The sequence below is a fragment of the Aulonocara stuartgranti genome (genome assembly GCF_965226115.1).
Source record: "Aulonocara stuartgranti genome assembly, chromosome: 15".
In the NCBI taxonomy this organism is placed as follows: Eukaryota; Metazoa; Chordata; class Actinopteri; order Cichliformes; family Cichlidae; genus Aulonocara; species Aulonocara stuartgranti.
In genome coordinates this window covers 515,880-535,000 of record NC_138951.1, presented here as the reverse complement: position 1 = coordinate 535,000, position 19,121 = coordinate 515,880, and the positions used below count along the sequence as shown (strand labels likewise).

At 44.2% G+C, this 19,121-nt stretch overlaps 1 protein-coding gene across 6 annotated transcripts in view; it reads left to right on the top strand.

The window, feature by feature from the left end:
* The window catches only part of LOC309688546 (kinesin-like protein KIF13B), a 40,781-nt gene extending 27,707 nt beyond the window's left edge, over positions 1–13,074 (top strand). For 3 of the 6 annotated variants that reach the window (XM_082504331.1, XM_082504330.1, XM_082504329.1), the window contains 8 exons: positions 1,441–1,593; positions 2,884–2,961; positions 3,141–3,197; positions 4,097–4,193; positions 4,366–4,481; positions 9,675–9,740; positions 10,414–11,728; positions 11,861–13,074. In XM_082504331.1, the coding sequence (XP_082360457.1) occupies positions 1,441–1,593; positions 2,884–2,961; positions 3,141–3,197; positions 4,097–4,193; positions 4,366–4,481; positions 9,675–9,740; positions 10,414–11,728; positions 11,861–12,114 (2,136 nt within the window). In that variant the 3' untranslated portion in view covers positions 12,115–13,074. The remainder of the gene's footprint in view (positions 1–1,440; positions 1,594–2,883; positions 2,962–3,140; positions 3,198–4,096; positions 4,194–4,365; positions 4,482–9,674; positions 9,741–10,413; positions 11,729–11,860) is intronic. The other 3 variants (XM_082504332.1, XM_082504333.1, XM_082504334.1) reach the window with 3 other exon arrangements.
* The last annotated feature ends 6,047 nt before the right edge of the window (positions 13,075–19,121 follow it).

The following is a 19,121-nucleotide window of genomic DNA, read 5'->3' as shown; positions in this document are numbered from 1 at the left end:
CATTAGTGTTCAGGACGGAAGGAAAGGGGAATAGAATAATACTTTAATTGTCCCACAAGGGGAAATTTGGTTGTATCAGCAGCAAAACACACATATAAAGAACAGAAAACACAATTTTTACATATTTACATCATGGACAACAGTTACCAGAGCACAGTTGTTGGGATTAGTGTACAGATGTGCAGACAGCAGGAGACTGAAAGATGTTTAAATAGTGAAGAATATTTAGAATCATTAGAAACGTGCAGATTGTGTGATTGTGCATTAAAATGTAGACATGTAACTTCCAATAAGTTAGTGTATATATAAGCTGAGTAAGTAATGTGCAGTTATAACAGTAGAAGCTGCTACAGCGCAGATGTGAACATCTATGATTGTTGGGAGCAGTTGTGATTGTGCAGTCTGACAGCTGCAGGGAGGAAGGCCCTGCAGAAATGCTCCTTCATGCATCGACGATGCAGCAGTCTGTCACTGCAGCAGCTCTGCAGCAACATTCACATGCATGGGGTGGGAGACTCTGTCCATCAGAGTCCTTCTGTCTCCCACCACCTGCACTGGGTCCAGGGTGCATCCCAGAACAGAGCTGGCCTTCCTGATCAGCTAAATGGCAGTGAGAACAAAAATGGTGAGCGTGTACATTTCTTGAATCTGGTGGTCATTTTAGAGTAAGAACATTTCGACGCACATATGGAGGAATGAATCCCGGCGTTCCAGAAGTAGACGGCACGTTCTCTGTGGAGAGAAAAGGCTTTCTCATGGACACTTTTCCAAATAAGCCGACACATGTTCACGCTTTTCCTAATTGTGCCATGATGAACTTAAACATTGCAACCTCTGGGTGAAGCTGCTCCTCCTGGGAAGGATCAATGCTCTGTTCATTTTTATCGCAGCAGAGTGATGCGCTTTAACGTTTTTGGGAGTGACCTTTGAACCCTTTCCAGATTGATGAGCAGCCACAGTTGCTTCTCTGAGATCGTCTTTCCTCCTCAGGTAACACACCGGAAAGCTCCAGACCAGCAAAGTGACAAAAGACTAGCTTTTATAGAAGTGCTCACACCTGCTGATGATCAGTTAATCAGATGTATTGATTAGCAGCATCTACCTATGGAAGAGGTGAAGATGTACGTTTTACACACTGATACTAATATAGGATATGATACTAGGTTCAAATCTCTGACCTTGACCTCAGCTTCAGAGGTCATGTTTTCTGAAAGTCTTGTGATTGTGACAAATTCAGAAGAAGGCAACATCGGACGTTACCATGACGATTTTTGTAGACTCGAACAGAGCGTGGTGTTTGTGTAAACATCAACATGGCGTGATGCTACCACAGGAGTGCGACCAGATCAGCGTGTTTTTAATATAAAGGTGTTTGATCTGCTCACACACAGAACAGTGTTATTTGGCTTTGAATAAATACTGCCTTATTTCCCACTACAGGACATCCACGGTCCAGAGGACAGGGAGATGCTGGCCCGGCTGGCCGCCAGCGCAGAGGACGAGCAGTCGGCCGCCAGCGAGGCAGCCATCGAGAAATACCTCCGCAGTGTCCTGGCTGTGGAGAACATCCTGACGCTGGACAGGCTCAGACAGGTGTGGAAATGTGGTTCACCTGAGATGTGAAGCAGATTTGAATATTAAAACATTAATACTGAGATTTATCACGAGCTCAACTAAAACCCAACATTTCCAGTTGATTCAATGAACACAAAGCAGTTTGTCTCCAGTGGAAACACTCAGAGACGCTGTGTCCACGAAGGAAACAATCAGCAGGTGTGTGTGTGTGTGTGTGTGTGTGTGTGTCTCTGCGTGCGTGTGTGTGTGTCTCTGTGTGTGTGTCTCTGCGTGCGTGTGTGTGTGTGTCTCTGTGTGTGTGTGTCTCTGTGTGTGTGTGTCTCTGCGCGTGTGTGTCTCTGTGCGTGTGTGTGTGTGTGTGTGTGTGTGTGTGTGTGTCTCTGTGTGTGTGTGTGTGTCTCTGTGTGTGTGTGTGTCTCTGTGTGTGTGTGTGTGTGTGTGCGTGCGTGTGTGTGTGCGTGCGTGTGTGTGTGCGTGTGTGTGTGTGTCTCTCTGTGTGTGTGTGTGTCTCTCTGTGTGTGTGTGTGTCTCTGTGTGTGTGTCTCTGCGTCTCTGCGTCTCTGCGTGTGTGTGTCTCTGCGCGTGTGTGTCTCTGCGTCTCTGCGTGTGTGTGTGTCTCTGCGCGTGTGTGTCTCTGCGTCTCTGCGTGTGTGTGTGCGTGTGTGTGTGTGTGCGTGTGTGTGTGTGTGTGTGTGTGTGTGTCTCTGTGTGTGTGTGTGTGTCTCTGTGCGTGTGTGCGTGTGTCTCTGCGCGTGTGTGTGTGTGTGTGTGTGTCTCTGCGTGTGTGTCTCTGTGTGTGTGTCTCTGTGTGTGTGTGTCTCTGCGTGTGTGTGTGTGTGTGTGTGTGTGTGTGTGTGTCTCTGCGTGTGTGTGTGTGTGTGTGTGTGTGTGTGTGTGTGTGTGTGTGTGTGTGTGTCTCTGTGTGTGTGTGTGTCTCTGTGTGTGTGTGTCTCTGCGTGTGTGTGTGTGTGTCTCTGCGCGTGTGTGTCTCTGTGTGTGTGTCTCTGTGTGTGTGTCTCTGTGTGTGTGTGTGTGTGTGTGTCTCTGCGTGTGTCTCTGCGTGTGTGTGTGTGTGTCTCTGTGTGTGTGTCTCTGCGTGTGTGTGTGTGTGTCTCTGCGCGTGTGTGTCTCTGTGTGTGTGTCTCTGTGTGTGTGTCTCTGCGTGTGTGTGTGTGTGTCTCTGCGTGTGTGTGCGTGTGTGTGTGTGTGTCTCTGCGCGTGTGTGTCTCTGTGTGTGTGTCTCTGTGTGCGCGTCTCTGCGTGTGTGTGTGTGTGTCTCTGCGTGTGTGTGCGTGTGTGTGTGTGCAGGAGGTGGCTGTGAGGGAGCAGCTGGCTGGCAGAGGAAGAGCTGCCAGACGGTGCCTGAGCTCGCCGGACATCGAGCGGGTGAGCAGGCTCACTTTACTTTGTTGCTGTTGTTAAGTCTCTTTATTCTGCTGTTGGCAGCAGCGACTCACCTGGGGTTGGTTTATACTCTGGGTTTTCTTTCTTGATTGCCTTTGTCAACAACCAGTCTCATCATCAATCTGCCTCACTAACCTCTAACCACTTAACCTTTGACCCAGCTGTCAGACAGCAGCCTGGATCTTGGCTCCTCCCCTCTTAAGCTCAAAGACTTCAAGGTGAGACACTGAAGTCAGCTTCTCTTTGGTAACTGCTTGTACTGCTTAGGTAAATACAACCTCATTACACTCCAGTTGTTCCTGCTAATTAACTGCATGTTTGTGATGATACTAATTTGCATGTCTGGATTCATACAGAAGGTGAAACCTGATGGGTCTCCAAGGTGCTTTTACTAATACACTTACCTGAAGAGGATATCTTATTGTGCTTTGAATGACCATGAACCACCGACCTTCTGATTAGTGACTGACCTGCTCTGCCACCTGAGCCACAGCCACCCATAAGCAAGCGAATAACGCAGGAAACAGATTTGATCGTAAATGTGTGCACTGAGAGCGAGCTGTGCAGCAAGTGTGATTTTTATCGTGGTGGAAGCAAAAAAGTCCGAATCAATGCCGATGTTTATCAAACGAGAAGCGTCGTTTGGATCTTCTTTTGCTGCTGGTTCAGTCAGTGTTGGTCAGAGTGACGAAACCTGCAGCTCAGACTCTGAGTCGGCTCTCAGCACCGACGGCGTGTTCGCGTGCTCCGCTTACATCTTTTCCTGTTTACTTGCTGTTTTAGCTGTTTGGCAGTTAATGAAACAGTTTTGTGAGCTTTAATCGGAGATTCTGCCGTTTCTGCCAAAATACATTTATACTTAAATCGATTCAGGACTTAAACCCAGCCCTGTACAAGTAATCTGTGTAACCTCGCTGAATGACGTATGACTTAAACACTGTGGACAAATGGTAACAAAAATAAACTAAAAATGGTTGAAATTCCTAAAACTCGGTGTATCAATAGAAGATGTAGCTTAACGCAGTGAATGAATGGATGGAGCTGTGTTGCAGCTGTGTTTGGCAGCCATTGGATGTTGCTCCCACAAAGACTGAAGTGCTCTTCATCGTGTCTGCAGGCCTGGGACAGTCATCACGACCTCTCTGTGGCGCCGCCTCCTCCTTCCAGACGCACCCTTCCCAGCTCCTTGTCCCAGAATCTGAACGCAGAGACGGGTACAGCTATTTAAAAACACCCTCTGTGTGACCTTTGATGTCATCAGCTGTGCATCTGATGCTTTAGTCTGGGGCAAACTTTTTCTCTTTAAGAGTCTTATTCTCAAAAATGGTTTGGTTTGTTTGGTTTTTCTCTGCCCCCCTTCTCCATCTCCTCTTCCTTCTTCTGCAGAGCATTCAGGCTTCACTGCTTCTTCTCTCCCTTTAGTGAAGGCCGTACCCAGGCTACTGAAGTCGCTGCTTCCTGGTGGGAAAGAGGGCAGAGACCAGACAGCTGTCCATCAGCAGGTAGGCTCATTCGGTCTGTTTATTGTGCTCTGCATTAAAGCTTGTCTTCGACCTGCATCCTTATCAGGGATTTAAAGTTCGTATGCGTCGCTGCTACCTGAATCTGAACACGCCATCTCCTCATCAACATTCTGAGTTCTTCTGTTGCCATAGAAACAGAGCTAATGTTTGTGGAAACAGAAATATGAGGCAGATGATGTAAGTGCACCTTTTGCCTCGTTGTTTTAAGATTACGAAGAAAAGCATGTTGTGAATAAAAGCTTTGGATGGTTTGCAGAGTGTTTAGTTTTGGCAAAACGGAGTAAATCCCGCCGACGTCCATATTAAAATGGCCAACATTACTACAGCCCGATAGAGACACAGCTGCCATCACCTTTCAGGTAGCTGCTAACATGTCTCCTGTTTAGGGAACGGTTAGGACAGCGACGATTATTATTATCATCCTGTAACCTCACAGGCTCACAAACCTAATTCAAAACACTGGACTTGATGCTTTTCGGAACATTGTGAAAGAAATTATGTGACAAATCTAATTAGTGAAATCCTCGTATTACTTACTATGGTGGCACTAATTACCAGCTGAGCGTGTGGTGTGCATTTCTGGACAGGCTAATCGGCCAGCTGGCACCAGCTGTTAGTGTAGTACTCCACTACCCGAGAGACGGCGGTTCATGAACCAACACGTGGCGCCATGATGGCCGCATCTTTTTTCAGCTGCTAATAAAATGGAGTGTAGTGGTTTACACACTCGTCTGCCATGTGAAGGCAGACGAGTGTGTAAACCACACATCCTTCGGGCGATGTCAGGAAGAGCATCTGTCATAAGAAACGGGCAAATCAAAGCGGTGCACTGTAGTGAACAAGGCAGCTGGTAATGAACGTGCTTCCGTTTTCAGCCAATAACTCTAAAGTACTCGAGTCTTGTGTCTGAGTCATAATTAGGGCTGAACGATTATGGAAAATAATCTAATTGCGATTTTTTGCCCCAATATTGCGATTGCGATGCGATTATTTTTTAAGGTCTTTGTCTTCTGTATTATTAAACAAAGACAAGCAATACATCATATAGTATGGCCAATACTATATTACATTAATTTTAAACTGTTCTTTCCTGGAAGACAGACCTCTGTTATGATGACATGAGGTGATGCATGAATTGATGACTGACATTTTTATTTAACTTCTTCAATCACAACAGTATATTTGAACATACACAATAGTTTATTTTTAGCTTACAAACATCTGAGCATAAAGTGCTGACAAGGAACCCTGGTGTAAACATTAAAATGAAAGTCAGTACAATGTGCAGATTGCAGAAATATACATAAACAAAATCAGTGGCTTTACCACACTCAGTTTTTCGACATCTGTGAACTACTAGACAGTCATTCAATTAAAAAATAATATTAAATAAATAAAACTAATAAATAAAAAATACACACATCTTACTGATCTCTGCAGTCAGTAACATTACACATAAAGTGCAAACATAATAGCAATTGTATAAACACACACACACAAACACGCCTTTAAAGTTTAAAGGCGTGAAATTGGACGGTCTAGTTCTGATTAGCGTCACCGCTGTCTCGGTGGAGTTTAATAAACTCGGCCGTCTGCTTCTTGCTATCTAAAATATAACCAGACACTGGTGTAAATTCTCGACTGTCTCATACTTCTGTTTAATAAGTTTTCTGTTTGACGTTTAGTCAGCTGTGTGAAAACCAAGGAGGAACCCACCCGGGGGATTAATAAAGTTTTATTTTATCTAATCTAATAACTTTAATCTCAGCCAAACCGATTTACTCACGAACAAACAAAACACTGAAAAAAGCCCAACAATAACATTTTTAGGTTGTCTAAGTGACTTATATATTACGTTTAACCCGAGCAGCGAAACTCCGCGGTGATCTGAAAATGATGTGCCGGGAGTTGTGCCGTTCTCGGCCGCATCAGTAACCCTCGAGCTCCCGGCTAGCTGTCGAGCTGGTGGGTAGCAGACGCCTCTGAAAACGTCGAAGCACTTTTGCAAATATGGGATATCTTGATAAACCGAGCAGATATTTGATGTTTACACAACTACTTTCTCGCCTGAAAATATGTTAAAAGTTTATTTTGTGACCCAGAAAGATTAGTATGAGTAATTTTAAAACTTAGTAGCGGCCGCCATTGCTGGAAACTGGAGTTTGGCTGGGCCGCGCTATGAATTCTGGGATATGGTAGTAATTTGGACAGCCTTCGGCGCGTCGCTGTGACGTAATCGGTCTACAAATGCGGCCTCAGGAGGATGCAGCCCATGAATTTGGACATGTCCAGAGTATAATCGCAGCCTTTGCGGTTAGAAAATTGCACTTGATCATGTCGCGATATTATCGCAAATGCGATATATCGTTCAGCCCTAGTCAGAACAAGACTGAATGGCTGAGCTGTCCCCACCGACTGATGTTCGTGAGCACGTCTGCTTCAGGCGCTTACTGTGCGTAGACCAGGGGTAATTACGAGCTGCTGAACTTTATCCTGACACGTTGCTCCTTCAACCTGCGCAGCATCTGCTCTTCTGCAATCATGCAGCTTTTTTCATAGCAGCCAAACACTCCAGCGTCTCATTTGGCTGATTGGCCCTTGAGCTGTGGAGAGTAGCTAATCAGGGGAATGTTGGAAAGGAAACCCAGCAGGCCTCGCTGTGCTTGTTGTTGAGAATATTGCTTTAATTAGCATCTTCCTGCCACAGATGTTTACAACGGTCAACACAAAACAAAAGCTTGGAGTGACGCAAATAATAGCGGGCTGCCAAAGGGTAATTTGGTCGATGATCACGGCCCGTACGAATGTGTTTGGGGCTCTACATGAATTGTAGAGCTGTCATTGGGTTTGAATACTGCTGTACTTTGTACTTTCGATACTTGCACATCTCTGGACCTTAGAAGTGACTGATGTTATAAAACCAACAAAACTAATTTATTAAGTCTGCATGAAAGTTTCATTAACTATGACTCACTCTTTTTTTCTAAAGATTTCTTTCATATAAAGAAATGAAGGAGTTTGTCCTGTTAGACAGCAGACATCCGTAGACCAGATCAGCGGTCCCCAAACCCCGGCCCGGTACTGGTCCGTGAGAGTCCAGGCTCGGCCGTGAAAGTTATGGTTTTCAGGGTTTTTATCGTTAACTCGGTTTCCCTGGGTGTTTCCCGTGTGTTATCAACAAATCTCCTTTTTGGTACCGGTACTGGTTTTTATTTTGATGTATTTATCTGCGACACTTTAAAGGCCGGTCTGTGAAAATATTGTCGGACATAAACAGACCGGCCTTTGAAGTGTCGCAGATAAATACATCAAAATAAAAACCAGTACCGGGCCGGGGTTTGGGGACCACTGGTCTAGATGATAAGTACTATTGGCTAAAATTGTGGTTGTCCGTGAGATTGATCAGCACTTCCAGCACCAACTACTGAAATGTTGAACTGCTGCGAGTAGAACGTTTGAGTCATCGTTTGTTAAATCAGGAAGTTTACGCTCTCCGGATGAAACGATCGTCTCAGAGGGAGCGCGGGAATTATTCGGTCTGTGTTACGGCTGTACGATCACACTCGGACCTGTTGGAGGTTTACTGAAGGTGCTGTAAATACACACGTTGTTGTTGCTGATGCTTAAATGCAGAGGTTTTAATGCTACATTTGGAACATTGATCTACCACACATCACATCAATACCTGAAAGATGACAACAGCAACAACAAAAGAAAAGTAAAATACACAAGTGTCAGTTTGCACTGTGCAGCCACGTGGCTAAAAACCTGAAACTAAAAGGATTTATGTGCATCTGGCAGCCTGGCTCTAAACGCTCAGGGTGACGACTGGATGAAGAGTTCCAGGACACAACTTTGACTCGCAGCTTTCAGCAGTTAGTCGACGCACATTATGCTGTGTTAAATGAAGCACAATTCCAAGTAAACTGTGTGCTGCAAACCATAGGACATCACGTTTCTTTGATTCGGTTAAATACACACCTTCCAGCATTTTCCTGAAACGGACGATATGCAGTGAAGCCAGCCCACCGTCGGCAAAGGTGCCAAAGCTGGTGCGCATTTATTTCCAAAGAGGAGTGTGCGCTCACATGGCTGAACTGTGACTTTAGCCTCCTGGTGATTAGCTCCTCTCACTGATGCTGCACAGCAGCCAGCAACAACAACCTCAACTAAACGTTTACTCCTCAGTACCTCCTGGGCTTGCCGTGCTTCAGATGAACGGCTGTCGAGAACACGGACACGTGGAGATTGCGGTTAACACAGACGGGTGCTTGTTGTGCTTTGATTTCAATAACCAGTAAAGCAGAGGCAGCATTTGTTGTGCACCTGATGTGTTGTGTTGACCTGCAGGTTTATTTTCCCGAGCACGCGAGGGGTAGGATAGACCTGTTTGACCTACTTTCTGACGTCAGACCTGCGGACCACGTAGGTCGTCGTTCTGCTCTCAAAGCTCCTTGTGTCCTAAATCGAGCAGCTTCCTTTCTGCATGAACTCAGTCGTCATGATTAAAATCCTGTCTGCTAAGCACACGCATCTTTTAAAGATCAAGATGGGTTTTTGTTTTCTTCGTGCTTAATCAGTTGACGGATGACGAGTTTTGAATCCTGAGCAGGGATCAATGATGATGGGTGCAATTATAATTAAGGTGCAATTATACTGATTGTTTGACTAGTTTGTCATGATTACGAGTCTAATGAACCAATGTTTTTATTACACTGTCTGCATCTCGTGTCAACATCTCGAAACGCTGTTATCGAAATAAATATCTGATTCCTTTCGTCACGTGAACATACGAATCTGATTGCACATCTTTCATAATTATGAAGAATCATCTGCAGCTGCAGCAGACGGTCAGCTGGCCTAATGTTAGTACCAGAGAGGGCGTAGCAGGTCGGTGTTCAGCCTCATTGTTACCATCACAGGTTCAGTTTTCTCTCTGCTTGTTTCTGTCCTTCTGTCTCTCTGATGCTCCCACAGCAGCTAATCACCACATCATGCAGTGTGGCATGAACAGACTTCTGTTAATCTTCAGGTTTGAAGCGGACAGAGCTGATTGGCCCCTGATTGCATCTTGAAATCAGCTTGAAAAGCCTTCAGTGCTAATTAGCAGCTTTGAGATGTTTTATCTGAAGTCACATTAACTTTGCTTTTTTAATTCCGACCCCGTCGCAGAGTCTGCCGCGCATCGTGGTGCAGTCGGCCAGCGTTGAAGAGGACATGAGCAAACAGCGGCAGGCGGTGAGTCCTCCAGCCCCGCCCGCATGGTGTTAACACATTGTGTAGATCTGTTCTTCCAAACATAGAAACTGATCGGAGTGGAGTGTATTCAGTAATGCCGTCTGTGTCAACCGAAACTCGCCCATCGTTCGTCATCGGCTGTAAATGCCGTGGTACAAAAACGTTGGATGAAGTTATAAAAAGCCTGCACGGCTTCTGGCAGCGCTGTTTGTCTTTTTAGATTCTTCACTTTAATATTTTTAGACGTTTGTGTTACTTTGAAAACACGACAAGTTCACCTGACCATCCTGTGCACGATAACAGGACTGTGATTATATGGAATACATTCATGTTTAATACCAGCAACATCTGCTGGTCATTGTTATTCAAACATTTCTGCTGCTCCAAGTATCCAACTGAACCTGGCTCCAAGTACAAAGACTGTAGAATGACAATGATGTAGCTTCCATGTTTAAAAACTGAGGGCAGGTTGGCCTTGTGATTGACAGGTAGGTTTTTCAGTCAGATCCTCAGAAATGGTGAAAAACATTCATCTTGAGGCTGGACTAACCAGGAGCTGGCACTAGGGTGGTTATGATCAGAAATTGGAAATGAATTTGTGGCAATTCCATTTTTGGAAACTGGCAAAAAGACGCTCTTTGGCTAAAACCACGTTTCTATGGTTTGCCCCCAGGTCCCCATTGATGAAACAGAAATCCCCAGATCTGTGCCTCTTCCACCTCCAATCATCCCAGAAACTGAAGACTCCACCACCAGTCCAGTGAGCGAGGCTTCCAGTGGATATATGTCAACAAGCATATCTACAGTAACGCTGTCAGAAGTCTACACGCTGAGCTGGGACTTGCCTTCGTCATATGGTAGCAGGGATGGCTTTGAAACTGTGCTCGATGAGCACGAGGAGGAAAATGTTGTGACACAGAAGTTCTCTCCTTTCTCTGACACCACACAATCGGACACTCTTATTTTAGACCAATCAGGGCCTCAGGAATTACTGAGTTTGAGACAGAAAGCAGATGCAGAGAGTATGGAGCAGGAGCCATCTGAACCAGATGTTATGCCGAGTCAACAAGAACCAAATCGGTTCCTATCAGACCAGTTAAAGGAGGCCGAAAAATCTGATCCAGCTGCAGAAGCAGAATTGCCAGACCAGACCGAACAAAAACAGGACCGTGGATCAGAGCAACGAGATCATTCAGAGGTGGCACAAAACAATGGGACCAAGCAGACAGAAGTGCGCCATGTAGACCACAGTGAACCAAAGACTCCTTCAAGAGAAGATCTCGAGGTGGCTGCCACAAACAAAGTAGAATGTGAACTGGCGTTTTCTAATGAGACACAACGATCTGCTCAAGAAGGAGCGAGGCGTTTGGAATCAACCGTCCTGCAACCCCAGCAGCGCACACAAGATCAGACGGCTTCAGACTTTATTCAAGATCCTTCTCCAAGCCTGATCCAAGCCTCAAGTCCTGATCCAGGACCGCCTGTAGACCTGGCTGCTCAAGCTTCATCCAAGCAACAGTCAACTTCTGATGTTCCAGAAACAAATGGTGCCTCCTTCCTACCCTCATCCTCAGCCACCAGTGAGGTTCAGCAGCCAGCAGCTTCTGTCAAACCTGCCAAAGGCCCCATTTCTTCTCCCAAATCAGGTCCCTCAGTAGCTAACCCCTTCAAGATCCAGAAAGTGAAGTCTTCAGACCTCAAGTCATTTCTGCAGATTCTGAGTGAGGAGGAGCATGATACCCCCACACTGGTGAACCAACCCTCAAGTTGTGGGACAGGACCCAACCTTTCAGTGCCGAAGGAAAGTCTGGAAATCATCTCTGACACAGAGGATGGAGATACAGCTGCTTCTGCTGTTCTTCCCGAGTGGTTGAAAGAGGGCGAGTTTGTGAGTGTGGGGGCTAATAAGAGTGGTACGGTGCGATATTTGGGACCCACAGATTTTGCAGAGGGGACTTGGGTTGGAGTGGAACTTGAAGTACCAGCAGGTAGGTTTAGATTAGACCCAACACCAAATCTGATCGTTCTCATTCTTCATGAACATGTATGCACTGCCAATTAAAGCCTCATTATTGCTTTTTTAAATTTTTACGATTCATGTATTTTCCTCTTTCTTTCAGGAAAGAACGATGGGTCAGTGGCTGGTAAGCACTACTTCCACTGCAACCCTGGTTACGGCGTGTTGGTAAGACCTGACAGAGTAACCCGTGGCGATCCCAAACGCCATCGCCAGCAGCAACAAAAACGCCGTAGTGCCCATCTGTCGGGGTCCAGCCCAAACCTGGCAGCCCTTACAGCTCTGGCCAAAGGCGAAGGTGGAACCGGATCAACCGGTCGCGGCAGGGGGGAGAACCGCAAGTCGTGGAACACTTAAATGGCTCATTGCTGGGCATCCCCAGCACATCACTGCCCATATGGGACAAAAGCTTAAGCCTACTGGCACAGTGGTGTCTGGCGTACTTTAGACCGATTTACTGGAGGTTTGACAGTAAGTTTGGATGAGTCACTCCACGCTCTCGTGTCTAGAGGATGATTTTTGGCTTTTCCTGTTACAGGACTCCATTCCTGTGTGACGTACTTGGCAGACAGTGGATGTTTTATCTGAAAATGTGAATGCTTTTAGATAATTACACGCTAACCTTTTATAAATGTATTTATTCAAAAGACATTACATTGTAATCAAAGCACTGCGACCTGTATATGTCGTGTAAGGAAGCGAGGGTACACATGAAGTACGCTACAGACGGATTCACAGGAGGCACGGTTTCCTTTTTACTGTGCATACCAAAAATGCCCCCCCCCCCCCAAAAAAAAGGCTAGCCGATTTCTTTCTCGTGCAGTTCCAAAGATAAACAAATATGAGTGCAGACATCCAGATGTGTGTTTTGTAATGTATGACTATATGGTGTGCTATTAGTCTTGTGCCTTGAAATGCTTTGAATAAAGCCTTTGGAAAAATGCCTTGGACACGTCCCACCGCACTGTGTAGGAATAAAGGGGATTATTCTGATGTGATTCTGCTGGTTAAAATCATTGCACTCGTCAAAAATGCTACTGCTGGAATTTTGCAACAGTTATAAATCTATATTTTCCTCTTCCTGTCAAGCAAATGCAGGAATCTGCATTAGTTTCACGTGAGGGTGTTTGAGAACGTTACTTGTGACTTTCCCTGTATGTGCTGCAGTCTGATGTTTGGTGAGGATTGTGTTGGTTTTAATGTTGTTAGTTTTTGTGCAGAAATGTGTTTTATACATTTGCATTTAAAATGATCAAGCTTGAATGTTTGTTTAAAGATCAACTTTTTATAAGTGATAATAAATCAATTTAATTCGTGTGTGTGTGTGTGTGTGTGTGTTACAGCTTTATTCTCTGGTACATTATGTACTCATTTTTTGAGATTAGAAAATCTTTTACGACGATGTCCTGGTAAAAGAGATTACATAATCACTGCATCATCTCTATTGGGTTTTATTAGGATTTATTTTTTTTTATCATTTTATTTTTTTAAGCTAACTTTAGAGAAGGAAAAATAAAGTTTGAGCATCTTTCAGCACCATCTTTATCTATTTTTCAAGAGAACAAAAAGAGTGCCTCTGCAAAACCTTTGGTCTAGCTTAGCTCCTCCGTTTCATGCTATTCATACTTTTTCTTTCTTTAACCACCGGGTGATTTCTCCCAGACCACTCCACGACCTCATCCACCGGTCCTCTGTCCTCCTTCTGTCCACACAGACTGTAAGTCTGAGGTGAGAAGCGCTGATATTTGGAAAGCAGTGACCAGCTGTTCCTGCACAGATGTTGTAATCACATCTGTTTTCATTTGTGGACATGATGTCTCAGTGAAATTCATGGTTGCTGGTTTCCAAATGTCTTTTCCTTCCTTCCTGAACACTAACATGATGTCCTGGTACTTCCTCCTGGGATGTTAGAAACTACTTCAAAGGCGATCCCACATCTGCTGACGGAGCTCCGCTCAGATGTTCTCTTCGGCAGGTTCTGGGCCAAACCCTGCAGCGCAACAACACATCAGCTCCTAATGCTTGAATGACATTTGGTAACTTCTCTTAAATTCCGACTGAAGCAACGACATGGCAGGATACTGCTGACTGACAAAAAATCTGCTAGTAAACATCAGAGGGTTACCCTGGAAACAGGAGCCTGGGATGTTGTAGTATAGGCCTCTGCAATATGAAGCAGGACTTTTAGCTTCTCGGTAACTTCTAGAAACCTTCAGTTTGACCCTGGGTTTATTTTATACTAATTATATTTTTCTGTGAGCAAATATAAGCATTTATGTTTCTATGTGATTCTTTAATATGACAAGTACACTGGAGACAGAAATTTGCACCTAGACTGAGCCTTTGTTTGAGTGCTTTGAAACATCAGCGCTGTAGCATGAATGCACAGTGAAAAACCTCCAAAAGGACCTGTGCAAGAACTGGGAGAGTGCACAACATGTTCTGGTATCAGTGGAATTACAGAAAATAGTCCCAAAAATGATCACCTCCATCCTAAATAAGCTAACAAAACCACACCAGCCATTCTGATGTTTAAAGAAAAACAAAAACCTGCCATTTCCTTTTCTTTTAAATGAATATATATACTTTGATTTCTAAATGAAAATGTGTTGGTTCTTGTATATAATACAATATGCAGTGTTTCTTACAAATAAATACTGTTAAATGAATAAATCCTCACTATCATTTTTTTAGGAAAACAATAATATGGTCATTGTTCTATGAATGTAAAAATGCTCATGAATATATAAACGTCTTCCAAGGTCGTTTTCAACAGTTATTTCTGATTGTTAGCCCCCCCATTAAAAAAATCCCAGAAACGCCCCTGGGCAGAGCTCAGTGGCAGCCTGCATTGTGGGATGTATGGGACCACGCTTGGTATCCGGTTGTTCAGTGATGACGCGACGAATCCTACTTCCGGGTCTAAAGTAGTCTGCGTTTAATCAGAATCAGAATACTTTATTGATCCCTGGGGGAAATTATTTGGCCTTTGTGTTGTTAACATGTTTAATGTTTTGTATTTTCTTCTATTTGATCTCAAAAAGCTCCTAAAACAGTCAGTGATCCCTGTTGACCTCCCTCGGCTTTTATTACCACTAATCATTTATTTAAGCTCAGTTTTTAAAACCTTAGGATGTAACTACAGCCCAGCCCATGCAGCAGTATATGAATGACTAACCTCGTATTGTGGATGGATTATCTCAGTTGTTCTCCTGGCTGAAGTTTGGTCCTTTTACAGCATCCTGCCATGCGATTACATTTGTTCCTGACCACCGAGAACACTCACGCTAACTTTTATCGAGTGGAAAAAAGTTAGCTTGTTTATATTATGCTAACATAGCTGTGTCGCTAGCGGTCACGTAGCACATCATTATATACCAGCTAGCCAAACTTCAGTAACCCTACAAACGTCACTGCTGTTTAGTTTTCTGTCTTCATTTATGCTGGAAGTGATAACAGAGCTGTACGTTTTAATTTGTTTCCAAAACCCCGCAGTCAGGACATGCTATATTGTATTTAGATAGAAGCTAGCGAGCTAACTCCCTGCTAACTTCTAACTCCGTTAAATGTCATAAATTCCGTTTTCATGGATGCCTGGATGTTAAACTCAATTGTTACACCTGGTAGAACAGAACGCTGATCATTTTATTAAAGATGAAAGACTTTAGACAGTTTTCAACTCTCAGTAATGCCATAGTGATCGTTTGATATATGGACCTGCAGCGGAGTTTAGGTCCAGACACGGCTAGTGACGTCAGACTGAACAACCGGATTTGGGGAAATCGACGGCGCATTTGAAGCACACTTCGAATTGGAACAGCCGTCGTCGCGTGGCGGTGACGTAATCGCACTTAAAATGCGTACTTCAAGCGTGCAGACCCTGAATTGGGGCACAGCCAACGTTTGCAGTCTGTTGTGTTGCGTTCAGGGGACGCCATGTTCAAAAGTAATAGCGTATTTGGCGCGAATGTGGGGAAAGGTTGTGTGAATGTGAGATGGGTTATTTTGGTATGTTGTTCTGCTTTAGCCGCGAGTGTTTTGTTTAAGTTGTATGTAAAGTCATTTTGAATTAGTTTGTATTTATTTTGCTTTTGAGAGAAACTTTTTGTAACTTTATTTTTGTTTGTGAACTCTGTTATTTTATGGAAAGAATGCATTTCTATTGTGTATATGTTGCAGAAATAAATGAGCTCCGGCCTGAGCAAGACGCTAACTAGGGTGTCCTCTCTATTAATCCACAGTTTGCTCATATCTGGCTACGCAGTGCTCTCTAGCCTGTGTGCCGCTTGCTGCCGGTCCAGATTCCCCTAGGTCTGGTGCCGGTAACAGAAGCATATAGAAATACTAATGTTTCTATACTTGTATAAATAAATTACAGTGATTGTAAAATAAAACGCACCCTGAAGTTACCCGGATAAGCTTAAAGTCTATCTTCATAGTGTAGAGGCCAATGAAACAGGATTTATGACTTACCCAGATAACTTCAGGGTTGATCCTGGGTTTTCTGTACCACGAAGGTGGTTTACTTCTTACAAGCGTCACGCTAACTTATGCTGTGAAGCCAACTCACGCCAGTGCAGATCAAGTTCCACATTAGACATCAATGTATGAAATCGCTGCCTGATGACCAATTTAAGTCTGCCGAAAATATCCTCACCATCCTGGAAGATCCCTTGAAGCTCTGCAAGGAGAAGTTAAGGGTCTAAAAAGTCATTGGCTGCATCCCAATAGTCTTTTTTCCTTAGGAAGGTTCCTAACTGAAAGAAATGGTAAATGGCCTGCATTTGTATAGCGCTTTGCTAGTCCATAGGACCCCAAAGCGCTTTACACTACATTCAGTCATTCACCCATCCACACACACACTGGCGATAGCAAGCTACATTGTAGCCACAGCTGCCCTGTGGCGCACTGACAGAGGTGAGGCTGCTGGACACAGGTGCCACCGGGCCCCCTGACCACCACCAGTAGGCAACACGGGGTTAGTATCTTGCCCAAGGATATTTGGCATGCAGCCAGGAGGCAGCCTGGGATCGAACCACCGACCTTCTGATTAGTGGCTGACCTGCTCTGCCACCTGAGCTACAGCCACCCCATGACCTGGAAGTGTCTCCATGGCGGTCGTAGTAAGAGCTATTCCAGGTCTGTTATACTAACTGATAAAAGGGTGATTAAGGTTCAGTGTAATCAGTTTGCATTAGTAATGTCCTTTGCTGTGTTGCAGTCATTAAGGTTATGATAAAAAAAACATTTTCCTGAGAACATAGCTGAGAACTACGGCCTCAGACTTGGAGGTTCACCAAACTCTTTTTTTAACTACCTCAGCAACCTTAGCGCCAGTGACGGCCGAGTCATCTCCCTCATCCCAAGACTCTGCTTACTCTATGAAAGGTGTGTCAGTGGGATTGAGGCATTGGTCAAAGTTTGCCTTCTTCTGTCCCAGTTGAGGTCCGCGATACTCCGTCCCTACACTGTAAGGTACAGTCAAAACTTTGCATCAGTCAGTTTGTCAGAGCTGGTTTGAGGCTTACCGAAAGTCATGTTCAATACTTGCACCAACAACTCTGAGCTGATGTTCAGCGAATAAGAACAAATGAGTCAAGACCCATTCCCTGACCCAGACGTGCACAGAGGTGACCGTCTTGTCCATCACAGCGAGCCACAATGGAGGAATGCTTTTATTGTTCACCATATGGACTTACATGGAAATACAATTTTAACCTCCTAGGACCTGGCGTCCACATATGGGGACATCACATTTTGGGTTGTCTAGACCACAATACTAAATTTTGCTCTTTCAAATGAGCCATATTGCTTAAAGGGGCTCAGCTGTTGTTTCTCATTTTGTTTTCGTACTCAGGAAAAATGCTGCAGTGTTCAGAAACCAAATAAAGAGTTCTGCATATCATTATTCAATTGTGACTTTACAGTGTTCTATCAACAGTATAAAGCCCAAATAGTAAAGAGAAATCAAAATGCATGCCATGAAGGAGTTCAGGTCTTCAGAGGTTAAAATCCATAATTTCAAGTTTATTCACAACATTTGCATTAAATAAGGTTTTATTGTTTGGAATATATACTTAAGCTTGGACTCACCAAACCTTTATGTGACCTGTCATATATGAAAACAATCTAAATTTTCCTCAGGAGTCAGTGTGCCATATGATGCATTAGCAATAAATTTATTAATGCTCTATAATAACAGTTACACACTATATAGAACAACTTTATAAAGTTATATTTGTTCGCAGATGTTGGCAGCTATCAGCGAATACTTATCAGCTATTTTGAAACAAAAAAAGACTTTATCCATAACAGCAAATGAACTGTACAACAGAAAATACAAATGCTATTTATGGTCTCCTCACAACAATGATAAGAAAAATAAACTAAGCCATTATGGCATGTTTGTTAATACAGAGACATACATGCTAATGTGATCTCTGGTCTCCCACTCAGAGACACGGGTCTCCCAGTGTCCAGCATTCAGAGGCTACCTGAGGACTCATGTGAGAGAAAACCTGCTCACACAGACATGTAGAGCCAAACACTGTCAGTAAGGCCTCTGCAATGTTCTGAAGACAGTTAAACCTGTCAGGTAGTGACGTCCAGCAGGTGAACATGCAGCTCCATGAACACGCACGGCTGTGGATTCCAGCTGTGTTCGTAGTTCTGCAAACTTTGACCCCCACAGAGTCGAGCTTTTCAGTTCAGTCAGCTGCATTTCGATTAACTGGCTGAGTTAATACCAGTTAATGCGAGGCAAACCAGCTGCTCATTAAAGCTTTCTGGTTTGATCAGTCTCGAGTCTTCGGATGTATCCGTGTATTTCCGCGGTGCTGATGCTGCGCTGAGCGGACAGCTGCTGAAGCATTTGAAGTGTCTGAATGTGGAAATTTCAACATCGCTCGAAAAAACTGCCAGCTAGCAACGTCCCTCTGTTGTTTTTAGCCAATTACAAGTTGAATCTGGTAGTTGGGGTTGTTAGCTAAGATACCGTCATTACGAAACGGCACAACTAATGTGTGTATGCGAGTTAATTTGCGATGTGCACCGCTGGCCCGGCCATTTATTTTTTAATGCACCTTCTCAGATTAACTCACTGCGTGTCGTGCCCAGGGCTGGACTGGAGCAAAGAATCGGCCCGGGCATTTTGACGAGAGACCGGCCCCCCATAAAGCCTTTGAATGCAAACGCTGTTGTGACAGTGATGCACGCTGTCTTGTTGGTATATGTATGATTTCTATACATTTTACATCAGATAAAAACTTTGGTTGTAAGACTCAGATAATTATTAAAAGCTTGCTTTGATTCGTGTACTTTGTATAGATCTGCATACATGCAGCCAGCAAGACCATAAACACACA